General features: G+C 39.2%; 1 protein-coding gene across 12 annotated transcripts in view; it reads left to right on the forward strand.

The window, feature by feature from the left end:
• Nucleotides 1-13,417, forward strand: part of LOC116501428 (heterogeneous nuclear ribonucleoprotein K-like) — a 58,485-nt gene extending 45,068 nt beyond the window's left edge. For 11 of the 12 annotated variants that reach the window (XM_032206979.1, XM_032206982.1, XM_032206989.1 and 8 more), the window contains 11 exons: nt 756-799; nt 1,705-1,777; nt 2,363-2,476; nt 4,820-4,948; nt 5,333-5,640; nt 6,027-6,081; nt 9,022-9,072; nt 10,784-10,805; nt 10,883-10,965; nt 11,414-11,583; nt 12,329-13,417. In XM_032206979.1, coding sequence (XP_032062870.1) covers nt 756-799; nt 1,705-1,777; nt 2,363-2,476; nt 4,820-4,948; nt 5,333-5,640; nt 6,027-6,081; nt 9,022-9,072; nt 10,784-10,805; nt 10,883-10,965; nt 11,414-11,583; nt 12,329-12,362 — 1,083 coding nt within the window. In that variant the 3' untranslated portion in view covers nt 12,363-13,417. The remainder of the gene's footprint in view (nt 1-755; nt 800-1,704; nt 1,778-2,362; nt 2,477-4,819; nt 4,949-5,332; nt 5,641-6,026; nt 6,082-9,021; nt 9,073-10,783; nt 10,806-10,882; nt 10,966-11,413; nt 11,584-12,328) is intronic. The other variant, XM_032206980.1, reaches the window with a different exon arrangement.
• The last annotated feature ends 8,035 nt before the right edge of the window (nt 13,418-21,452 follow it).

A 21,452-nucleotide genomic window follows, 5' to 3' on the forward strand; every position in this document is an offset into this window, starting at 1 on the left:
CTGTTTATGCTCCTGTGTACTTAGCATAAGCTACAATTCCAACAATTTTTTTTTCAAGCAAGACTGTTCAACACAATATTTGGTAATATATCATTGCAGAATCAGTTTCAACTAAGTTCATGACTTATAGCAATGAGAATTGAGGATTAAATTGAAGTGGTCAGGCATTATACACACACTCACTAACTTTAGCAGCTGGTGTTCTTATTTCTTTGCTTTAAATAATTACATCAAATAAGTCAAGATAGCATTTCAGACCAATCTAAGTTAACTTTCCCCATTTGCCCATGGTTTTAGTAATACAGAGCTCAAGTTTTGTCTACCCTCATGAGCCAGCCTGCTACTGAAACCTTATATGTAAAAAGTAGTCAGGTAAGATAGCTCATTAAGATCCATGCTGTTAAGCTGCAGTCAGTGTAGCAATCCGTTATTGTGTTAGTCTTCAGAACAACTTAAATTTGTTTCATTAATTGAGAATAAGTATAGTTTGTATTAAATTAAAATGTATTGCTTTTCCCCCTTTTCCCTCTCCTTGTTTTTTTGGCCATATATCTCCGTTGCCCATGTACTGGATCGTCTTGCCCCTGCGTTGCCCACCATGACATTGGCCCATCCGCCCCTGAACGCCCATGTGAAAACCCTGGTTGGCTATGCCCAAAAATGTGCTCGTTGCCAAACGGGTACTATACTTGACAACTTCTGATTGAATACCCGTGCCCAATGCCAACGTCCACGAACGCCAATGACCAATGCAGTACAATGCAAGTGTTTCAGTCCCAGACAGCAGTGGCCCCGAGCGGTATGTCCCAACAGTTTATGCCTCACTGCCTGATTAGAAAGAGAGAAATGTATTTTTTTTTACTTGCCTTTTATATAATTAAATAGTATCCCCTTAGAGATGGTGTATTGTTTTTAAGTTTTGTCTTATTTTCCCCATCAAGTCTTTTTGTCACTGAACTTTTACATGAGTTGCCCACCCAAGCAATATGCTAATTTTATTTTGATGGAAGGAGCATAGTTTCAGGTGTTGCATAATCACTGCATTATAAATCAAAATGCTTCAAGAGTCTCTTGCTCTGTCTTTGTGGCCCACCTTGCTCCCCCCAATGTTGTCTGTTTATAATTACTTACGATGAAATGCTAACTCCGGTTCACTTTTCTTCAATTCTTGTTTGTTACATTTTTGTTTGTTTTGGTTTTGTCTTTTATTTGTATTTCTTTTCTTGCAGAGCCCCTTAGTAAACTAACTTCTAACTGGTCTCTCAACCTCACTCCAGATATAACATTGACCACTTGCACATCCACACCTTTTTCTACAAGAAGGTGTGCCAATTTTAACAATGTAATAGTGAGGGTAACCTAAATTAGTGGTGGTGGGGAACGTGAGCATTCACTTCTACTTTTATGTTCTGTGGGGATTTCTTGCCTGCTTAATCTGAGCCCTGCCAAAAGTTTTCACTTGCTCATTCTCACTTACTCTGAGACCTACCTACTCTTAAATTTATTATGCATATATATTGGGCATAAACCAAGATGCTTGTGTTGTAAATTTAGTGAACAGGTTTACTTTAAATGGGAAATATAATTGTATGTTCTTCTGTGTAGTCAGTCTTACTAGAGTTTTTTGTAATTATGAATATGAAACTTATATCTACTACTTGTTTTTACACCCTCTCTGTATTTTCTAACACTGGCTTCTGACAGCATCTTGAGTATAAGTGCAGATACAGAAACAATTGGAGAAATCTTGAAGAAGATTATCCCTACTTTAGAAGAGGTATGTCTCTTAGATTTGTTTCTTCTTCATATGTATAAGTTTAGATTTTAAAACAATATGATTCTAGATAATTGTGCTAGTTTTTTATGAAACTAAATTTTAAAAAGCCTTGAGAGGAGACCTGTAGCTCTCAAGCTATGTTGACTTTTGTAAGAGACTGTCCTCTTAAAAAAAATAAAAAAATAAATTGATATTTAGAACAGCCTCCTCCCCTTCAAAACACCCGTCTCCTGATTTCCGTCTCCTGATTTCCGTCTCCTGATTTCCGTCTCCTGATTTCCGTCTCCTGATTTGTTTAGCCCCTAGTTTCAAGTAGTTGTATTGTAATTTCCATCCTGCCTTGGCTTTGTAAGTGTGTTGTGCTGTTTGATATCTTAAAATTTTTATAGAAGTGTAATAAACAAAATGATGTCAAATAAGTTTTCCTCATCCACTTCTCTCATTCCGCTTTGCCTCAACATAGGTGTGATTCTATCATGGCAAATACATCCTCATGTATCTGTCATGGTATTTGTAGGGGGGAAAAAAATTATTTTCCCCTATGACTAATATTTTATTCTTTCCTTGTATGTGTCTTTGTTACAGTATCAACACTACAAAGGTAGCGACTTTGACTGTGAATTAAGACTTCTAATTCACCAAAGTCTGGCAGGAGGAATCATTGGTGTCAAGGGTGCTAAAATCAAAGAACTCAGAGAGGTACTGTTATCTATTCAGATTCTGTTTTTATTCTAAAAACAATGTAGTGTTTTATGCTCATAAACAGAAAGTGTCTTTTGTGCAGTAATTAATTCAAACATATTCAATATGTGATCTCTGTAATCCAAGATCAATCTGGGTAACTTCTGGAAATTTCTTGCAAATCATCAGAAATGAAGTAGCTGTTGGTGATAGAGCATAGGACTTCTTATCAAGCTTTTAGGCATGTTAGCAGAAGAGTAACCTTTTTTTATTTTAAAATATTCTTTATAAATATAGCATTCATCACTCCTTTCTGTAATGAACTGTTGGATAGATTATATTTATTGGTGGTGTTAGACATGCAAAATGGCTTATTGTAGATGCATCTCCACAAAAAAAAAAAAAATGTTTGAGTACTATTATAAAAGGACAGTATGAGGTGTGGTTTATTTTAAGTTCTACTTCCTTGAAGACTACTGTTTCCTTTGTGAAGGACCATACCTTGTGAAGGAATGGGATTTTGTTCTAAAAAGCTAGTGGTCCCTATGAACCTAGAGAATTGCCTTTTGTCCTTTCCTGGCATTGTGTCAAAGGCAATTCCAGGTCAGTTCAAGAGTAAGCTGCTATCTGTTTGTGTGGATTGAAGGACAGCAAGATAACTAGGCATAATCCTGGCAACAACACTGTCTGGTGTCCAAAGCATGTTTTTTTTATGATGGTGGTTATAACCTGTAAGCTTACGATAGATCACAGAATTGTCTAGGTTGGAAGAGACCTCAAGATTGAGTCCAACCTCTGACCTAACACTAACAAGTCCTCCACTAAACCATATCCCTAAGCTCTACATCTAAATGTCTTTTAAAGACTTCCAGGGATGGTGACTCCACCACTTCCCTGGGCAGCCCGTTCCAATGCCTCACAACCCTCTTGGTAAAGAAGTTCTTCCTAACATCCAATCTAAAACTCCCCTGGCACAACTTTAGCCCATTCCCCCTCGTCCTGTCACCAGGCACATGGGAGAACAGACCAACCCCCACCTTGCTACAGCCTCCTTTAAGGTACCTATAGAGAGCAATAAGGTCGCCCCTGAGCCTCCTCTTCTCCAGGCTGAACAAGCCCAGCTCCCTCAGTTGCTCCTCGTAGGACTTGTTCTCCAGACCCCTCACCAGCTTCGTCGCCCTTCTCTGGACTCTTTTGAGCACCTCCATGTCCTTCTTGTAGTGAGGGGCTTTATCCTTAGGGAGGATATATAGTCCTTTTGCTAATAGTCAATTAAATGACTGTGGATGAGCTATAATTGGAGGATTTAAACTGCTTTCCTCTTCACTAGAATTTCATACAAAGTGATGTCATTGTAGGTCTTAAAAAAAAAAAAAAAAAAGTCATAGAAGGGCTTGGGTTGGAAGGGGCCTTAAAGACTATGTAACTCCAACCCCCCTGCCACAGAGAGGGATGCCACTCACTAGATCAGGCTGGCTGAGGGCCCCATCCAGCCTAGTCTTAAACACCTCTAGGAATGGGGCATCCACTACTTCTCTGGGCAACCTGTTTCAGTGCCTCACTACCACTACAGTGAAGAATTTCCTCCTGTCTCTTATCTACCTGAGTAAAGAGTCCTCCATCTTTTTTATAAGATCCCTTTAAGTATTGAAAGACTGCAATGAGAGGTCTCCCTGAAGCTGCCTCTTCCAGGCTGAACCTCTCCAGCTATCAACCCAAAGATTAATATTCTAAGATTATATTTGTTTTAAGAATCATAGAATCATAGAATATCCTGAGTTGGAAGGGACCCTTAAGGATCATCAAGTCCAACTCTTGACACCGCACAGGTCTACCCAAAAGTTCAGACCATGTGACTAAGTGCACAGTCCAATCTCTTCTTAAATTCAGACAGGCTCGGTGCAGTGACCACTTCCCTGGGGAGCCTGTTCCAGTGTGCAACCACCCTCTCTGTGAAGAACCCCCTCCTGATGTCAAGCCTAAATTTCCCCTGCCTCAGCTTAACCCTGTTCCCGCGGGTCCTGTCACTGGTGTTAATGGAGAAAAGGTCTCCTGCCTCTCGACATCCCCTTACGAGGAAGTTGTAGACTGTGATGAGGTCTCCCCTCAGCCTCCTCTTCTCCAGGCTGAACAGGCCCAGTGACCTCAGCCGTTCTTCGTACGTCTTCCCCTCCAGGCCTTTCACCATCTTCGTAGCCCTTGGAACTTGGAAGCAAGCATGCACTTCATTACTGGGAGTTTAATATTCTAGTTTGAGTCTTTCTTTAAAACTGTTTTAGTGTCTTACCCATTTTTTTCAATATTTTCATAAAATTGTTCAAAGCGCTTCCATTTGAAGATTTTTTTTCTTGTCTTCAACAGAATACTCAGACCACCATTAAGCTCTTCCAAGAGTGTTGTCCTCATTCCACTGATAGAGTGGTGCTTATTGGTGGAAAACCTGATAGAGTTGTGGAATGTATCAAGATTATCTTGGATCTTATTTCTGAGGTGATGTCTTCTTTTATTCTTACACTGGTATTCATGAAAGTTAGGATGGAGAATTGTATCTTCCGAATTAATTTTGAATTCAGTAACTTTTCTTCATTAGTAAAAGTGTTGGACTATTTGCACAGTTGGAAATTATTCCTGATTTTTAGACTGGGGTGTATCTTATGGGAAAAAGAAGCAATTTTGATAACAATGGACTATTTGTCATGATTTGCATATTATTAAAAGAAATTTTAAATTGGGGAGGAAGGGAAACAAATGTATGTGCTACCTATCATTAACAGCAATTTCTCTGCCTTTCTCTTCAGCACTGTGCAATCAACAATACATTCAGAATATATAAATGTAACAGTCAGTGCTAACTGGTATGTGTGTTTGTCTTAGTCTCCAATTAAAGGACGGGCCCAGCCTTATGATCCCAATTTCTATGATGAAACATATGACTATGGTGGCTTCACAATGATGTTTGATGATAGAAGGGGGCGTCCAGTAGGCTTTCCAGTGCGTGGAAGAGGAGGCTTTGATCGAATGCCTCCTGGTCGTGGTGGACGACCTATGCCTCCATCAAGAAGAGATTATGATGATATGAGCCCTCGCAGAGGACCTCCACCACCTCCACCAGGTCGTGGTGGCAGAGGTGGCAGCAGAGCTCGTAATCTTCCTCTTCCTCCTCCACCACCTCCTCGTGGCGGGTGAGTTGTATAAATACATTCTTTAAAAAAAAAAAAAAAAAAAAAAAAAAAAACAAACACATAATTCAGCAAAATGTACTCAACCTGAGTTTAATGTTTCCAGGAATTGTTTCAGACTTCCATGTTGGCAATGATTATGCAGGATTTAGTATATTGCACCAGAATTTCTTTTATTTATTAATTTATTAAGTATTTGGATTGAATTATTTTTGTAATAGAGCAGTCTATCAGGACTGTAGTTGGTATTTCTATAACTTTAGTTTGTCATTTGGAACTTGGCTAAAGCAGTGAAACTGAGTTGTGTGCAAATCATGAAAATGAAAAATTTGAAAACATATAAACTAGTTTTTAACATGAGTTACATGCTTCTGCTTTTCTCATTTTAGAGATCTTATGCCTTATGACAGAAGGGGTAGACCTGGAGACCGTTATGATGGAATGGTAGGAGTTTAAAGTTAATATTGTTTTGTGAAGTGTAAATAGTTAACGCTATCTGAAGAAACTGTTCTTGAATCCATAAATGTAAGTGTGGAGCTGTGAGAAACAATCTGTAGCCAATAACACAGGCTCAGGTGAGGATCTCGGTGAAGTAATATTTTTATTCATGATTGCAATGGTGGGTGTCCTGCAAGCACGAGCGCGCAGCAGAAGTATATTGTAACCCTATATCCCCTATTAACCAATGTTTGATTCCTCCCATTTCCTCATTGGCTGAGTACTATAGTTACGCAACCTGCCTGACACTTGTTACTATGCCCTGTATTATATACAGCTCTATTTGACCAATCTTTAGTTTTATTTAGAACTGGAGGGGCCTGTGATTTCATAGCTTCTTGTTCTGCTGAATCTGCAACTGCTTGTCTCACTTTTCTTAGCTATCTTTTTTTTTTTTTTTTTTTTTGGGAGGGGGGGGGTACACGGACGGACGGACAGTGGGATCTTCTACTGTCCCCTTATCTGCTTAACATATTCCCCACTGTTATGCCTGTACAATCACTTTTGAATATGCAAGGTTAGTGCAATTTTCCCCTGCAAAAAACGCAACTTGAATTCTTACAGGGCATGCATACTTCTGAAATTTTGTTATTAATTAAATGTTTTGTTTATACAAATGGTTCCTCCAGAATAAGTTTTGGGGAGTAAGGGGTATCTCATGTGATCTGCTGTGTGCATTTTCCTACCTATTGTTAACAGTGGTATAGGAAGTCAGTAGAGCACAGTCCCTGCAGGTTTTATTATGCTAACCTTTTAGATTTTTTTTATTGGGATGTCAGAAATAGGAATTGTAGGCTGTAATTCAGAACAGGAAATGTCAGAAAAATGTTCTTAATGTTTGTATAAACCAGACTTTTTTTTTTTTTAACAGATTTTAATATGTCTGTTGGGAAATATAAATAATACTTATAAAGGGTTCTAGTTGGTCTGGCAGATAATTGCTTTTTCAAATCATTTTGTCTACTTGCTAATTTCTATATCGGGGGAAAAAATCTAGTGTAATTTCAAATGCTTGGGAGCCAGGAGTACTGCTAAGTTGAATTTTAAATCAAGTTGGATATGTTTGGCACCTTCTTAAGATAAGTTTCTTATTTAGATGAAGAAAAAAATAAAAATGAATGGAAGAGAGCCTATTTCATGTCTCCTCTCCACTCCTGTCTAAAGGTGCTTTTTAAGCATTGCCTCCTTCTGGGAGGAAGAGGCAGTTACTTCCAGTTTGTATTACTGGAAGTATGTATTACAAGAATGTCAAAATTGGGGCACCAGAAGCCTATCAAAAGTATTTCTCAGCACTTAGAATAGTTCAGTTGGAAGGGACTGTCAGATCATCTAGTCCAACTGACTGACCTCTTCAGGGCTAGTGAAAAGTTAAAAGCATGTTATTGAATGCATTGTCCAAATGTTTCTTGAACACTGATAAGAATGGGGCATCAACCACTTCTAGTGTTTGACCACCCTCAAATAAGGTGGGTAAGCATATATAAAGTCATTTAATCCCTCCCCCAGTCACTTGCTAACTTTTTTTCCTAAATTATTTCCTAATTCCTAAAGTATTTTTAAATTGGAGTTAATTGAGAAGTAAATCAGAATGTTTTTCTTTAAAAGTGATCTATATGTTCAGAAATCTAATCTGGTTTTGCTCACTCAAATGATTACTACTTGATTTTTATTTTTCAAAACACTTCAGATATGTATTACATCCATATGTTTGTGTAAGCGTTTCAATAAAGGTACATATGCTTACAAAAAAACATGGAGGTATGTCATGTTTAAGAGATTTGACATTAAGGAACATATGGAAAAATTGGTGAAGAGGTTGACAGTCCTCATTTATCCATATAAATATCAGAAGAAACTAATGGCATTTCACTTTTTTTCTGGGCCAATTCTTTAAAAGTATGAGAAAGTTAAGAATTTGCCATTCATTAAAATTGTCATCTAAATGACAATACATATGCAAAAGTAAATTCTTGTTAATGCTATTTTCTGTCTTATCCAGCCAGTGTTTCATCTGGTTCCTATTTCATTTCTATTGGTTAAAAGTAATAGCTAGCACAAATGAGTCTATAGAGAAGAAAATTGTGTAACATAGCAATACATGTGTGTGCATATATACATGTATGTTGTGTATATATACAATTACACATGTTATGTGTAATTGTTATGTGTATGACATACTGCACCTAATACTTGCACAAATGTTTATATTTTAATCTGCTGTTCATTTAAACTGAATTCTATACACTTTCATAATTTTGCTGATTTCTATTTTTTCAGCTTTTGTTGAATTCTCACATATAAATGCTATATATATCACTAATTGGTGATTACATTTCTTTAGGTTAGGTAGCAGTAGATTGTTAGTTTAGTTAGTGGCTATATGAGATATCTGGAAATGAATTAAAATATTAGAAGCCATGTCCTTCCTACTTGACCTGCTATTGGCATAGTTATATCAATGACAGTTAATTGTTTTAGTCTTAAATGCTTTTTTAATGCATGAGATGAATAGAAGGTTTTGGTATTTGAGAGTAACATCTTTTAGTATATAGTACAGCTATAACACTCAAGTGTTTTTAAAGCAAACAAAAAAATGTTCAAAGTAGTCTTACTCTCCCCTTTGCTCTTTTGTAAGAGCAAAATCTGTTTACACCACAAAAACAGGGAAGAAACAAGTGTGACCAGTTACAGTTCCCTTTTAGCGAAAGAAAAACTGAGTGAGTCTTGTAACTGGTCTGTATCATGTATTTTTGAATCTTTGTAGTAAAGTGGTTAATAAAAATGTTTCTCTATCAGTATGTATGTATTTGCTTGTGAAGTTACTTGTAAGCCTCTGTGACATGGACTTAATTTGGAATAATTTATTCTTTTCCTTCTGTCTGGAAGATGATGCAGTGTCATGTGGATGCCTGTGAGGACATGCAGCCACCAGAGCTGGTGAGTGCATTTGTGCTTTTGACTGATAGTTGATTTTTTGAGAAAACCAATTAAAGTGGTTAAGTGATAACTACAGTTTCTTGTATGAATGTAGTCAGTGGCAGCTTGCTCATATTGAAAATCTCTAAAGCTGTCTTTCTAACAGGTTATTGGCAGTTCTTAACAATTTGTTCTGTACAGTCAGTGTTCCATGATAGAAGTGTGCAGCAGCACAGCTAAAAGAACTTTTCTATTGTGTTGCTGCTTTGTACCCTATTTTAGTGTTTTAAGTTCTAGCTTTCGCTGTAACTCGTGCTTTTCAACACCCTGTAGATGCATGTATTTAGGGATATGTGTTGTGTTAACTTTTTTTTTTTTTTTTTTTTTTTTCAAACAAGGAATAGTTCTTTGTTTATAGTTGTGGATAAACTATTAGGCATTATCAAATGTAATATTTTAAAATGTATGGAGAGATTTGTGTTTATCAAACAACTTCTTGCTCTCAGGGGTTTTAGAAAGGAGAGTTCAAAAAGGGGGACAGTAAGTGTTTATGCTGTCTAGAAGATGGTGCTGTCAAATATTAAACGTTAGTTCCTAGCTTACATAAACACTGCAGATAGCAAATGAATTTGACAGATGAGCAATTCTGTTCTGTAGTCTGAAGAGGAAAGGAGAGGCAGAAAGGATTATTCAATAAAACATCTTAACCCAAAGAAAGGGGTTCCCTGTGTAAAATATCAGCAGAAATGGGGGTGGTGGGGAGAGAAATATGCAGTTCTGATCAGCCTCAGAAACGTGTCCTTCATTCTGTTCTTCATTTTTTTCTATTTTGCATTCCCCTACAAGCTCTATTATGCTTTATTATGATTTGTATTGCTAAGCAACATGATTAGACAACGTGAGTTGCTTAGAAACAGTTCTTCAGATGAACAGTTTTTTTTTTCTGAATACTTACACTTTTGATGTAGCTCCAAAAAAGGTAGTAAGTAAGGGAAAAAAAAAACAACACCCAAACAAAGTTAAGTTGTAATGCAAGAACTCTTTCTAAACAAATAATTCACACAAGTTTCCTACATTTCTGTAGTTCAGTGATATAAGTTGAATTCTAGAGAAGCATGCATATCTGTACTCTGCTTTTACAGAAAGATATTAAAATAGGTTTATGCATTTAGAAAGCATTTGGTCAAATAAGCATTTGATATCAAGTACCAGTCTACAAATCCTCAAAAATAAAAGCAGTCAGGAGTGCTGCATTGCAATGATTTGGATTTGGTATATAGTAGTTTTAGCAGAACAGAAGTAGTTAGTGTCATGGCTGTCCCTTCTAATAAACAAAAGATTGTAGCATAGTTTTAATGGAAGGACCAATTATAAAGCTATTTTAGAGTTGACTTGTTTTTTTTTCTTCAAGATGTAGATGGAATAGGAGGGTTGACAGTTATCAGGTAAACTTGTCACAAATGGATACTTTCTCCTGAGATCCTTAGCTGACAGGATAAGCTTAAGATGTTCTCATGAGATAGTCTTCTCTCTTCACCACACCCCCCCTTTTGTTACTGGTCTGCCCTCTTCCCCAGTTTGTCTTCAGTGATATTTAGATTTAAGATGTAGGTTAGGATTTTTGCATAAAATAGGCTCGAAGTTAACAGTATAAAACTTGAGATGAAAGCATGTTATTGAAGTATGGTTATTTGCTATTTAAGGGTTTGCTTTTTTTTTTTTTTTTTAACAGTTTGAGGGTGGCTCTGGATATGGTAAGTTTTTATAGAGAACTTTAACATGCACTTCATTATTTAGTCAGTAAAAGGCTTGATGCATTTGTTTAAATTAGACTACTCTTACGCAGGGGGCCGTGGTTCATATGGAGATCTTGGTGGACCCATCATCACAACACAAGTAACAATTCCTAAAGATGTGAGTGAAGTTGACTTGCTTTCCACTTGTGTCTGTTTTTTTAAGTCACAGCCTTTTCTCAGACTGTAAGTCAGTCAAGTATTTGGGATCCTTGATGAGTACTACTTAATATAAAGTAACTTCCTAAATCACCAAAAGTCTATTCTTTAAGGATGTTTTATTTTATCTTCACTTCAGAGATGCACTGAACTATTTTGTCTTCTGGATAGCCAGTAATAGAGAGTCTACATAACTTGTTTTTGCAAACAGGTATCTGGTTCTTCCAATTTTCTCACCTGTGTTTATATAATAAATCTTGCAGAGGATGTTCTCAGGCTGTTTAAAAAAAAAAAAAAAGTAAGCTTCCATTGCAACTCTTAAAACTAAATTGATGGAAGCTTTTCAAATAATAGTACTGTGTTTTTGCAGAGAAATTTAGACCAATAAATGAATGCTTTTTGTCTCCTAGTTGGCAGGATCTATTATTGGAAAGGGAGGCCAGAGAATCAAACAAATACGTCATGAGTCAGGAGCTTCAATCAAAATTGATGAACCACTAGAAGGCTCAGAAGATCGAATAATAACTATTACAGGAACACAGGACCAGATACAAAATGCACAGTATTTGTTGCAAAACAGGCAAGTTGAAGCTTAATGCTGTCCTTATTGTCAATTTCATGACAACTTCCTACTACTCTAAAGCTCTTCTGTGCTATAGTTTTTGGAAGGGCAGGATTTAAATAACTATCGGATTTTTCTAGTGGTAGTTCTGCCTTTCTTTTCTGTTCTTCTAACTAAAATGATTAAAAATTCCTTAACCAAGCACTCCATTAATTTCTCTGGTGGAAATTGCTGCAAAAAAAAAAAAAGCCTACTTGTAATAAATTGTATACAACCTGTAGAAAACACAGAAGGCTTCAGTGGACATTGGTCTAGTTCTGTGTGGAAGACTAGTGATTTTGTTGTTTTTAGATAACTAAATTGACAACAAATCACAGTCTGCCATATGGCACAGACTATACCTCTACAGGACAAGTTAAAATTAATTGGTGCTGTTATGCAGCGTTTCACACCTTACTAGCATTATTTTGTCTTCTCTGATAAATATTAACAGCTTCAGGTTTAATTTGCTTAATTTTGCTTTATTAACATATTGGTTATCATAGCATTTGTTAATGTTCAACTTGAATGTTTGGCTTTAGATTATTAGTATTTAAATGTTTAATCATAGACCTATAATTATTAGTCATTAATCTTATTAAATTGTTTACTTCAAAATGCATTACAAGTTTGTAGTTTAATCTTTAAGAATATCATTGTGAATATCAATGCAAGATGTATGGTCCATCATTCTAATTCGTGCTTTTTTCTTTTTCTTTTATAGTGTGAAGCAGTATGCAGATGTTGAAGGATTCTAATGCAAGATTATTTTTTCTTTTTTATAGTGTGAAGCAGTATTCTGGAAAGTTTTTCTAAGACTATTGAAGAACTGAAGGAGTCCTGCACCTTTTTTAATTTTTTTTTAATACCTGCTTCTGTTTAAAAAGCCAACATTCCTCTGCTTCATAGGTGTTCTGCATTTGAGGTGTAATGAAATCTGCTGTTCACCAAACATGTTTTAGTTCCTTGCAAATATTTGGGGGGAGGGAAAGGGCACATGAGATTAACTTTGAAATTTTGAAACAGTAGCAGACTGGATTTTTTTGTTCATTGCTGGTGGTAAAATGTAATGTTACAGAAAAGAACTGTTGTGAATGCCCTGCTTTATGTAGACTTCTTTGTTGTTTTGGTTGTTTTTGAAGGGGGGAAGAAGACTGGTAGTCAACATGTCCCTGGCATACTTTTGAGAGCAGTGTGCAGAATGTAATGCTCTTTTGTAAGAAATGTTTTTTAAATAAACTTAGTGAACCTATTCTTGGTGGACATTTTTATGTACATAATGTAACACCTAAAATGGATGTACTCTTCCACTCACCCCCCAGAGAATGCGTAAATAGTAGTTGCTCTTAAGCTTTTTCTTCTGCTTCTTTTATATATAGAGTTGCATGTTTTTGTTTTATTCAGATTAAAGAAACTGAAAACAGTGGTTCATCTTTATTATTTGGGAAAAAGTGCAAAAATATTCCTGCAGGCATTGTGTAAAATCTGCCTTTTGAGTGTTTAGCCCTGTGTACAGTACATATTTTAAAATATGTTGGTGACAATATAAGTTTGTGATGCCACTGAGTTAAGTGGGTTAAATACATCTGGTTCTAGACAGTTTTCTTAATGCAAATAAGTGTTAGAAATGGTGGTTGGTGTACCATTAATGAATGAATCATAGTTGTTTTCAGAACTTTCATCTGTGTGAGGTGTAGAAACTCTTACGAATTGGCAGTATCTAACTTTTTCATTGTTTACAGAACTTGTTTGGTTTCTCTGTTGTATGTTAAATTCCATAGGAAGTACTTGTGAGGAATTTAAAAAAAAAAAAAAAAAACACCTGGGTATTTAATGTAATATCTTGACATTTTTATTTATAGCTTACAAGTTTTGGTTTCACTTCCTAAATAAAAACAATTTAAAAAATGCAAAAGAACTTGGTAAATACGGAAGGGGGTATGTGGTTCTAGAACTTCTTTTTGAACTATGTGGGGTAACTGCTGTGATAACAAGGAGCTACACTTAACATTTAATGGGAAAGAGCAAGGAGGTAAGAGGTGACCTTAGCAGAGCTCTAATCAATCATTTAAAAAAAAAAAAAAATACACTCCTTTTGTGTAGGGGATTGAGTGTGATAGATCTTCCAGTAAATATGCGTGTAGAATTGACATTTCCATTGAAAAGGATGAACGTAAGTTATATGGAGAAATCAACCTAAGAAAAAGGTGTCAGGTAATGTAAATGACCTGAGGTGCAGGATTTTTTTATGTACTTTAAAATTGTTTACGTGCAGGTTGTTGGTGTGTTTATTTTAAATAGATTGGAGGGAGGGAAGCTGCATGGGTGTCAACATACTGTGTTTTTTCTTTTTAATGATTGGCATCTTTTGAGAAGCTAGCTTAGTCTAATGAAGTTGAGCGCTGCTCTAGCTTCAGTAGGTATTCTTAAGGTTTCATTTGAACCGAACGTGTATGATTTGAGATGAGCTTAAGGGTTTCCTGCTGTAAAAGGACCTGTAAGTTTTGGGTTCTTTTTATAACTGGAGCTTGTTGGAGGGGCCTTATTTCTCTGCTTTCCTCCCTGCCTGTTTCCCTTGCTAACCTGATTATGAAAACTAACATGATGGTAAAAAGCTGCCTTTCTCCTGAGGAGTATTGTGCTAGAGTTCTGGGAGGGAGGAGTGTGGGGGAGTACTCATAGTACTTACACTTGTACTTCAAAAATAGTTCAGCAATACAGATTTAGGAAAAAAAAAAAAAACTGCAGCCATTTATAGAGGCCTTCTTTAAATGCTGACTTCTGCATAGAAACTGCTGGCTTAAAAATGTAGCACTCACAGCATGGGTTCTGCAGCAGCTTTCACTGCTAGGTGTTTCTGTATATTATGTCTGAAATAAAGGTATCTGGAAATCATGATTTTTCTTTTTGGTTGCTTGGTGCATGATACGGGTGTCATGTTTAAGGGGAATTAGAGTTCAGCATTTGCCTGTTTCAGAGCCCTGCTAAGGGCTTTTGCTGAGACAGTCTCACAAAGTTGAAAGTATTTAATAAGGTGACGTAACAGATTAGGAATTGCCATTAATGAATAAACTACTGCAATAACACTAATATACGATGATAGCGCTAGCAAAAATCTATCCAGAGTATTCTTCACCAAAGGTTGAGGGTGCAGAACTTACTAAGAAGGTGTCCCTGTCTTGGTGGAGGAGAACAGGCACAGCCTCTTCTAGGTGTTTTCAATCTCCCCTCCCCTGCTCTTTTTTTTTTTTTTTTTTGCTTGCTCTAACTTCACTAGACCTTTTTCTTCTCCTTTAAGTTTACACTAACTCCTTGCACTTGAATATCCTAACCTTACCTGTTGTTCACTCCCTGGGGTGACATTTAGCATAATAAAAAGTTGTGTACTATAGCCATATGTGTTTAGCATGTACTTCATTCAGGGGTGTGAAATAAAATATTAATTTTACACATAATGAAGCAAAAGGGTACACTTGGGCACTTTAGCATTCAAGATTATGTTCTGCCACCAAACCAGGGTTGACAAGGGAAGACCAACTGATGTCATCTACCTGGACTTCTGTAAGGTCTTGGACACAGTCCCACATGACATCCAGATCTCCACATGGAAGAGAAATGGATTTGATAGGTGGAGCACTCAGTGGATAAGAAACTGGCTTGAAGGTCACACCCCAGAGGGATGGTCAATGGTTGGTTCTATGTCCAGGTGGAGGATGGTGATGTGGTGTATCTCAGGGGTCTCTCCTGATGAGACTGGTACTGTTTAATATCTTCATCAATGACATAGGGGGATTGAGTGCAGCTTCAGTGAATTTGCAGGTGCCATGAAGCTGAGTGGTGTGGTTGATCCTCCTCCCAAACACCGGCTATGTGCATTGAGGCCCTGCTTCAAGGACGTGGTCAATCGTTGCTCATTTGTGGGAAGTAGAGAGTAATTTCTTTCCTCTGCACTTCCATATAGCCTTCATTTGTTTTATTTGTTTGTTTTCCTCCCTTTTTTTTAATTTTCCCTTTCCCCCTCCCTTTCCCCCTTTCCCTTTTTATTTCCCTTTAGTTAAATTGTTTAGTTCATAATAATCTGTATTTAATTATTATTTCCCTTTAATTAAATTATCCTTATCTCAACCCATGAGTTGTTCTTTGCTTTACTTCTCCCCCTCCTCATCTAGAGGGGGAGTGAGAGAGCGGTTGTGGGGTTTAGCTGCCCAGCACGGTAGAACCACCACAGTCCTTTTTGGCACCTAACGTGGGGCTCAAAGGGTTGAGATAACAATAGAATTGATTAAAACGCGTACAACTAACACATTTGCTTGCTAGTAACCATGTCCATTGTCCTGTTAATAATAGCTTTGTTCATATGTCATGCAATCCGTGTCATATTCTCCTTTCTCCTATATATCCGATCCGACGAACAATCTGTTCGTTTTTTTTAATTCGCTGTGCTGCCAAGCACTGACCTTGAGTTTAATCTGGAATTCAGGCTCTGCGCTGTTATCATTTGGGTCTCATGGAAACTATCTTTTAGAGAATATTCAGAACTACACTGCCTTCTTTTCCTCATCTTGATACCAGTTTATTAATAATATCAGGAATGGTACCTTTTCCTTCTTTCACAGTGGGCTAATTACAACAGTTTGGGAGTATTTTGAAGATCCATGTGTAACCCATGTATTGCTATTTCTAATTCTGAATAACAGGTTTCATCTTCTCTCTAAGATTAGTCGTTTGTTTAGAAAGCTTACTTGGGAATCTGTCTCAAAACAGTCTTGTGGTGAGTGGCAAGGTGTGTGGGATGATGTTGGCAGATACCTGTCACGGGTGTCTCCTCCAATAGTTTTGAACTTCACCCCTGAGCAAGTGCTAAATCCTAAAAACTTGGTAGAATGTTTGAGAGTTGTATGTCCTGACCCTGATAATTCCAGAGAACGACAGCTTGCAGCATTGTGCTGGGTCCTGGCTTACTCCTATCAAACACTGTTTAACATCATCCAGCAACTTGAAGAGAGGGAGGAAGCCTCTGAGTCTGATGACCAGGGAACACATGCTGTGGCTGACCCAGAGGACCAACTGACCATGGTATCAGTCGCCCCCATAGTCAAGTCAAAACAATGGAAACAGAAGTCAGCTTGTTTAGTAAGGGAAGAAGCCTCTCCTAAGAAGGAGGGAGAAGGGGAAAAGGCAGGCACCTCTAAAGCAGAGCCATCACAAAAACAGCAGGAAGAAGAGATGGAAATCGTAAAGGAATCAGAAACCACTCGATCCCTATCCCTGAGTGAGTTGTGAGAAATACAAAAGGATTATGGTCGACGCCCAGGTGAACACATCCTCACCTGGCTGCTTCGATGCTGGGATGCTGGGGCCAAAGGCCAACAAATAGAAGGCAATGAAGCCAAGCAGCTGGGATCCCTCTCTAGAGAAAGGGTAATCGACAAAGTAATTGGGAGAGGAGCACAGGCCCTCAGCCTCTGGAGGCGACTCCTGGCAGCTGTGAAAGAAAGAACAGAAGAGGTAACCCGTGCTGAAGAGGCATCACCATACAATGAGTTGCCAGAAGACAGAAAGCTGTATGTGTTGTTTACTGATGGATCCTGCCATGTGGTAGGGAGCCATCGGAAATGGAAAGCTGCCTTGTGGAGTCCCACATGACTAGTTGTGGAGGCCATGGACGGTGAAGACAAGTCAAGTCAGTATGCAAAAGTAAAAGCCATACAACTAGCCCTAGAGATCGCTGAAAGAGAAAAATGGCCAGTATTGTATCTTTACACTGACTCATGGATGGTGGCAAATGCTCTGTGGGGGTGGCTGCAGCAATGGAAATAGAGCAACTGGCAGCGCAGAGGTAAACCTATCTGGGCTGCTACCCTGTGGCAAGATATTGCTGCCCGGGTAGAAAACCTGGATGTTAAAGTACGTCATGTAGATGCTCACATGCCCAAGAGTTGCGCTACTGAAGAACATCAGAACAATGAAGAGGTGGATTGAGCTTCGAAAATTGAAGTGGCTCAGGTGGACCTAGACTGGGAACGTAAGGGTGAGCTGTTTGTAGCTCGATGGGCCCATGCAACATCAGGACATCTGGGGAGGGATGCCACATACAGATGGGCTCGTGATCGAGGGGTGGACTTGACCATTGAGGCCATCACACAGGTTACCCATGAGTGTGAGACCTGTGCTGCAATCAAGAAAGCCATGAAGGTAAAAATCTCCCTGGAACAGGGGGAGATGGCTAGGGTTTCAATATGGTGAGGCCTGGCAAATTGACTATATCGGACCACTCCCAAAAACTCGCCAAGGCAAACGGTACATACTCACCATGGTAGAAGCAACTACTGGGTGGCTGGAAACATACCCTGTAAACCATGCCACGGCCCGAAACACTATCTTGGGCCTGGAAAGACAAGTATTGTGGCGTCATGGTACACCAGAGAGAATTGAGTCTGACAATGGGAGTCATTTCCGAAACAATTTGGTCACTTCCTGGGCCAAGAGACATGCTACTGAGTGGGTGTATCACATCCCTTATCACCCACAAGCCTCTGGGAAGGTTGAGAGGTACAATGGACTGTTAAAGACTATGTTAGGAGCATTAGGTGCTGGGACATGGAAACAATGGGACACAAATCTACCAGAAGCCACTTGGCTAGTTAACAATAGGGGGTCTGACAGCCGTGCTGGTCCTGCCAAAATAAAACCCCTACACACTGTGAAAGGAGCTAAAGTTCCCGTAGTGCATGTAGGAAGGTGGATGGGGAAGGCAGTGTGGGTTGCTCCTACCTCGGGAAAAGGCAAACCCACTCGTGGGATTGTCTTTGCCCAAGGACCAGGGTATACCTGGTGGGTCATGCAAAAGAATGGGGATATCAAGTGTGTGCCTCAAGGAGATTTGACCTTGAGAGAAAACTAATCTGAAATCTAGCTGACCAGCAATGGCACAGCATTGGGCCTTTCTCTAACCCTCCTAGGGGGTGGGCAAAAAGTGAGAAGAGAAACATCACCAGGGTAGCTGACCTAAACCAACCAAAGGGATATTCCATACCATGTAATGTCACACTCAGCAATAAAAGGTGGAAATAGGAAGAAGATCAATTAAATTATCCTTATCTCAACCCGTGAGTTGTTCTTTGCTTTACTTCTCCCCCTCCTCATATAAAGAGGGGGAGTGAGAGAGCGGTTGTGGGGTTTAGCTGCCCATCACAGTAAAACCACCACAACACCCTATTCATTTGAATGCTTTGTTAAAAGCATTGAGTGATATTCTCTAACTTCAGACACATGGGGAGCTCGTGTGTCTTGCTAGCTTTTCCTGAGTTTCTCCTAATAATTGTTTTAGCACTGCAGTTATAAGACTATGCAGTTGCCACCTCATTAATCCTTTATCTAAGCATTTTTTTCCAAACACAACTGAACTAGTCAAACACACTGTCTGGAGGATTTTTGCCTTTAGTATTTCTTGAATGGAATCAAGGGTGAATGGTATTGTTGCTAGGCGTTATAAATGAAGTCTCAACTCAATCTGAGTTTTGTAATATTTATACTTATAAAAGGTGTAAATGTATAAAAGGCAAGTAAACAGCGCTGGGTGTGTGGGGAGTCTACGCTACACCAACATGCACACACGAACATCAAACATTCTAAATATATAGAGCATCGCTTTTACATACTAAACCCAAGTATGCCTATACATACGTACAATCAGGAAAGGTAACAAACCTCTAAGTTCCATGACTTAACAGTCTCCATTTTCCATTCCTTTTCTTAATTACATAACAATCTCCATTTTCCATTCCCTTTGAACAATATGTCTTGCTTTAAGTTGTCAAGCAACTTGGTCTTTGGGTCTTATGTATCCTGTTCTTCCCAGATCGAAGAAAAGCATATCCATCTCCTTTTCAAGGCCCATAAGCCTGGGTCAAAAGGCATGTCCAGGTCAGCAGGGGGCGTAACAGCAAAAGCCTTCGATGGCTGTAGCAGCAGAGAGGCCCATGGTGTAGCAGTCGGATCAGTAAAGGAGCCTGCAGCTCCCTCACTATCTGGCAAGCCACACGATTGTGACTGTGGCTCCACATGGCTCTTTAAGGCCTCAGAGATTGCTCACCAGGTGCCGAGCAATCCTACTGCAACCTTGTCATTTTTAGTTGCAGAGTCCCACACCTTGACCTCAATTTGGTCCCATGTTTCAGGATCATAAACTGTCCAATTGTTAAGAAGGAGAATAACCTGTAAGGTTACCAGGACAGTCTTTGTTCCTAAGGACGTATGATTCCCCATAATGCGCAACTGCTTACCAGCGAGGGACAGCTGTGTGCGTGGGTCCGCTTCTCTCAGCTTGAGCTTCTCTCTAGCTCTCTCTATATAACACTAAGTTTAATCGTGTCTCTTGCATGGTCTCTCTCTCTACTTCTCTCCCCCTCTGCTTTCGTGTCTCCATCTGTCTTTTTCCCCAACTCCCAGCCCCCATTATGCATCATTGCCTCTTTCCCCATCTCTCTTTCCCCATCACTCCCCCTTGTTATATATGGAGTGGTAATTGGTGTCAGAAAAATGGTTGATATTAATAAAGAAGGGGGAGATTTGGGAATGTGGTGATGGGGGTCGGAAAGCCTTGTGGTTGGTGATAACATCAGATTCTTAACAATGAGGTCATCAGGAATGTAAAGAGTTTAGAGGAAACAAAGAAGGGTGATTGAGGCAACGCCCTGCCGTCTGGGGTTGCTTATTTTCCCCTCTGTTAAGGCGTGGAAGTTGCTGGGGGGGTTGCTGATTAGAACTGTTAACATTTATTGTTTAATGTTATATGATAATATTATTAGTGTGGTTTCAAGGGTTAAAGAAACACCGGAAATGCAATCATGTTTTCTTGCTTTTGGGAACCTTGTGGTGGGCAGAGCATGTGCAGAAGAAGAGGGAGACAGTCGAAGCCGCTCCTGCAGTCTGGAACAAAAGGTTGCTAATGGTGATGGGGAAACCGTGAGCCTTTCACCCACAACGACCACCACAAAGAGAATTATAATATGAAGCAGGGATAGGATATCCATATGTATAGGTGTACTCTGGTTTCTTGTAAATATGTAACAGCAATGTCCTATATGTATTTGGAAAGTTCGACGGTTGGGTGTGCGTGTTGGTAGAGCATAGACTCCCCGCGCACCCAGCGCTGTTTACTTGCCTTTTATAAATATTCTTTTATGTTACTAAATTCAGAGTGAGTTGAGACTTCATTTATAACACCCTCCCTCTTTCTCTCCTCCCCCTCCCCTCTGTCTCGCTGCACTTCATTGTCTCTCTCCATCTCCCCTCTTTAAATTTTCCCATTCCCCTCTCTTTAAATCTCCATCTCCCCATCCTCTGTCTCTCCCTTCTCATTCTGCCTCTGCCCCTCCTGCTTCTCCCTCTCTCTGTCTCTCCCTCCTGCTCTCACTTGCTCCCAATTTGTCTCTCCATCTCTTCATCTATCCCTGTCTTTCCCCGCTTGTGTTTCTCTCTTGCTTTCTCCCCCTCTACATGCTTCCTTCTCTCCATCTTTCTCCCATCTCTCCCCTTTCCATCTCTCTGCCTCTCCCCACTCCCCTTTCCCTCTCTATCTCAACCCATCTGTCTCTCTCCCCATCTCTGTCCCTTCCTCTAATTCATCCCAGCTCTCATCTCTCTCCTGCATCCTCTCCCTCCCTCCCTCTCTCTCCGTGTCTCTCTCCCTCCTTGCATCTTTCTCCCTCCTCCTTTTCTGCCTTCATCTCACTCTTCCACTTCCTCTCTCTCCCCCATCCCTCTCTCTGTCACCGTCACTGGTTTTCTGTCTTCTTCACCATCCTCCTCCCCCCCATCTCTCCCCTTTATCCATTTTTTTTCTC

This window comes from Aythya fuligula, chromosome W (assembly GCF_009819795.1).
Source record: "Aythya fuligula isolate bAytFul2 chromosome W, bAytFul2.pri, whole genome shotgun sequence".
In the NCBI taxonomy this organism is placed as follows: Eukaryota; Metazoa; Chordata; class Aves; order Anseriformes; family Anatidae; genus Aythya; species Aythya fuligula.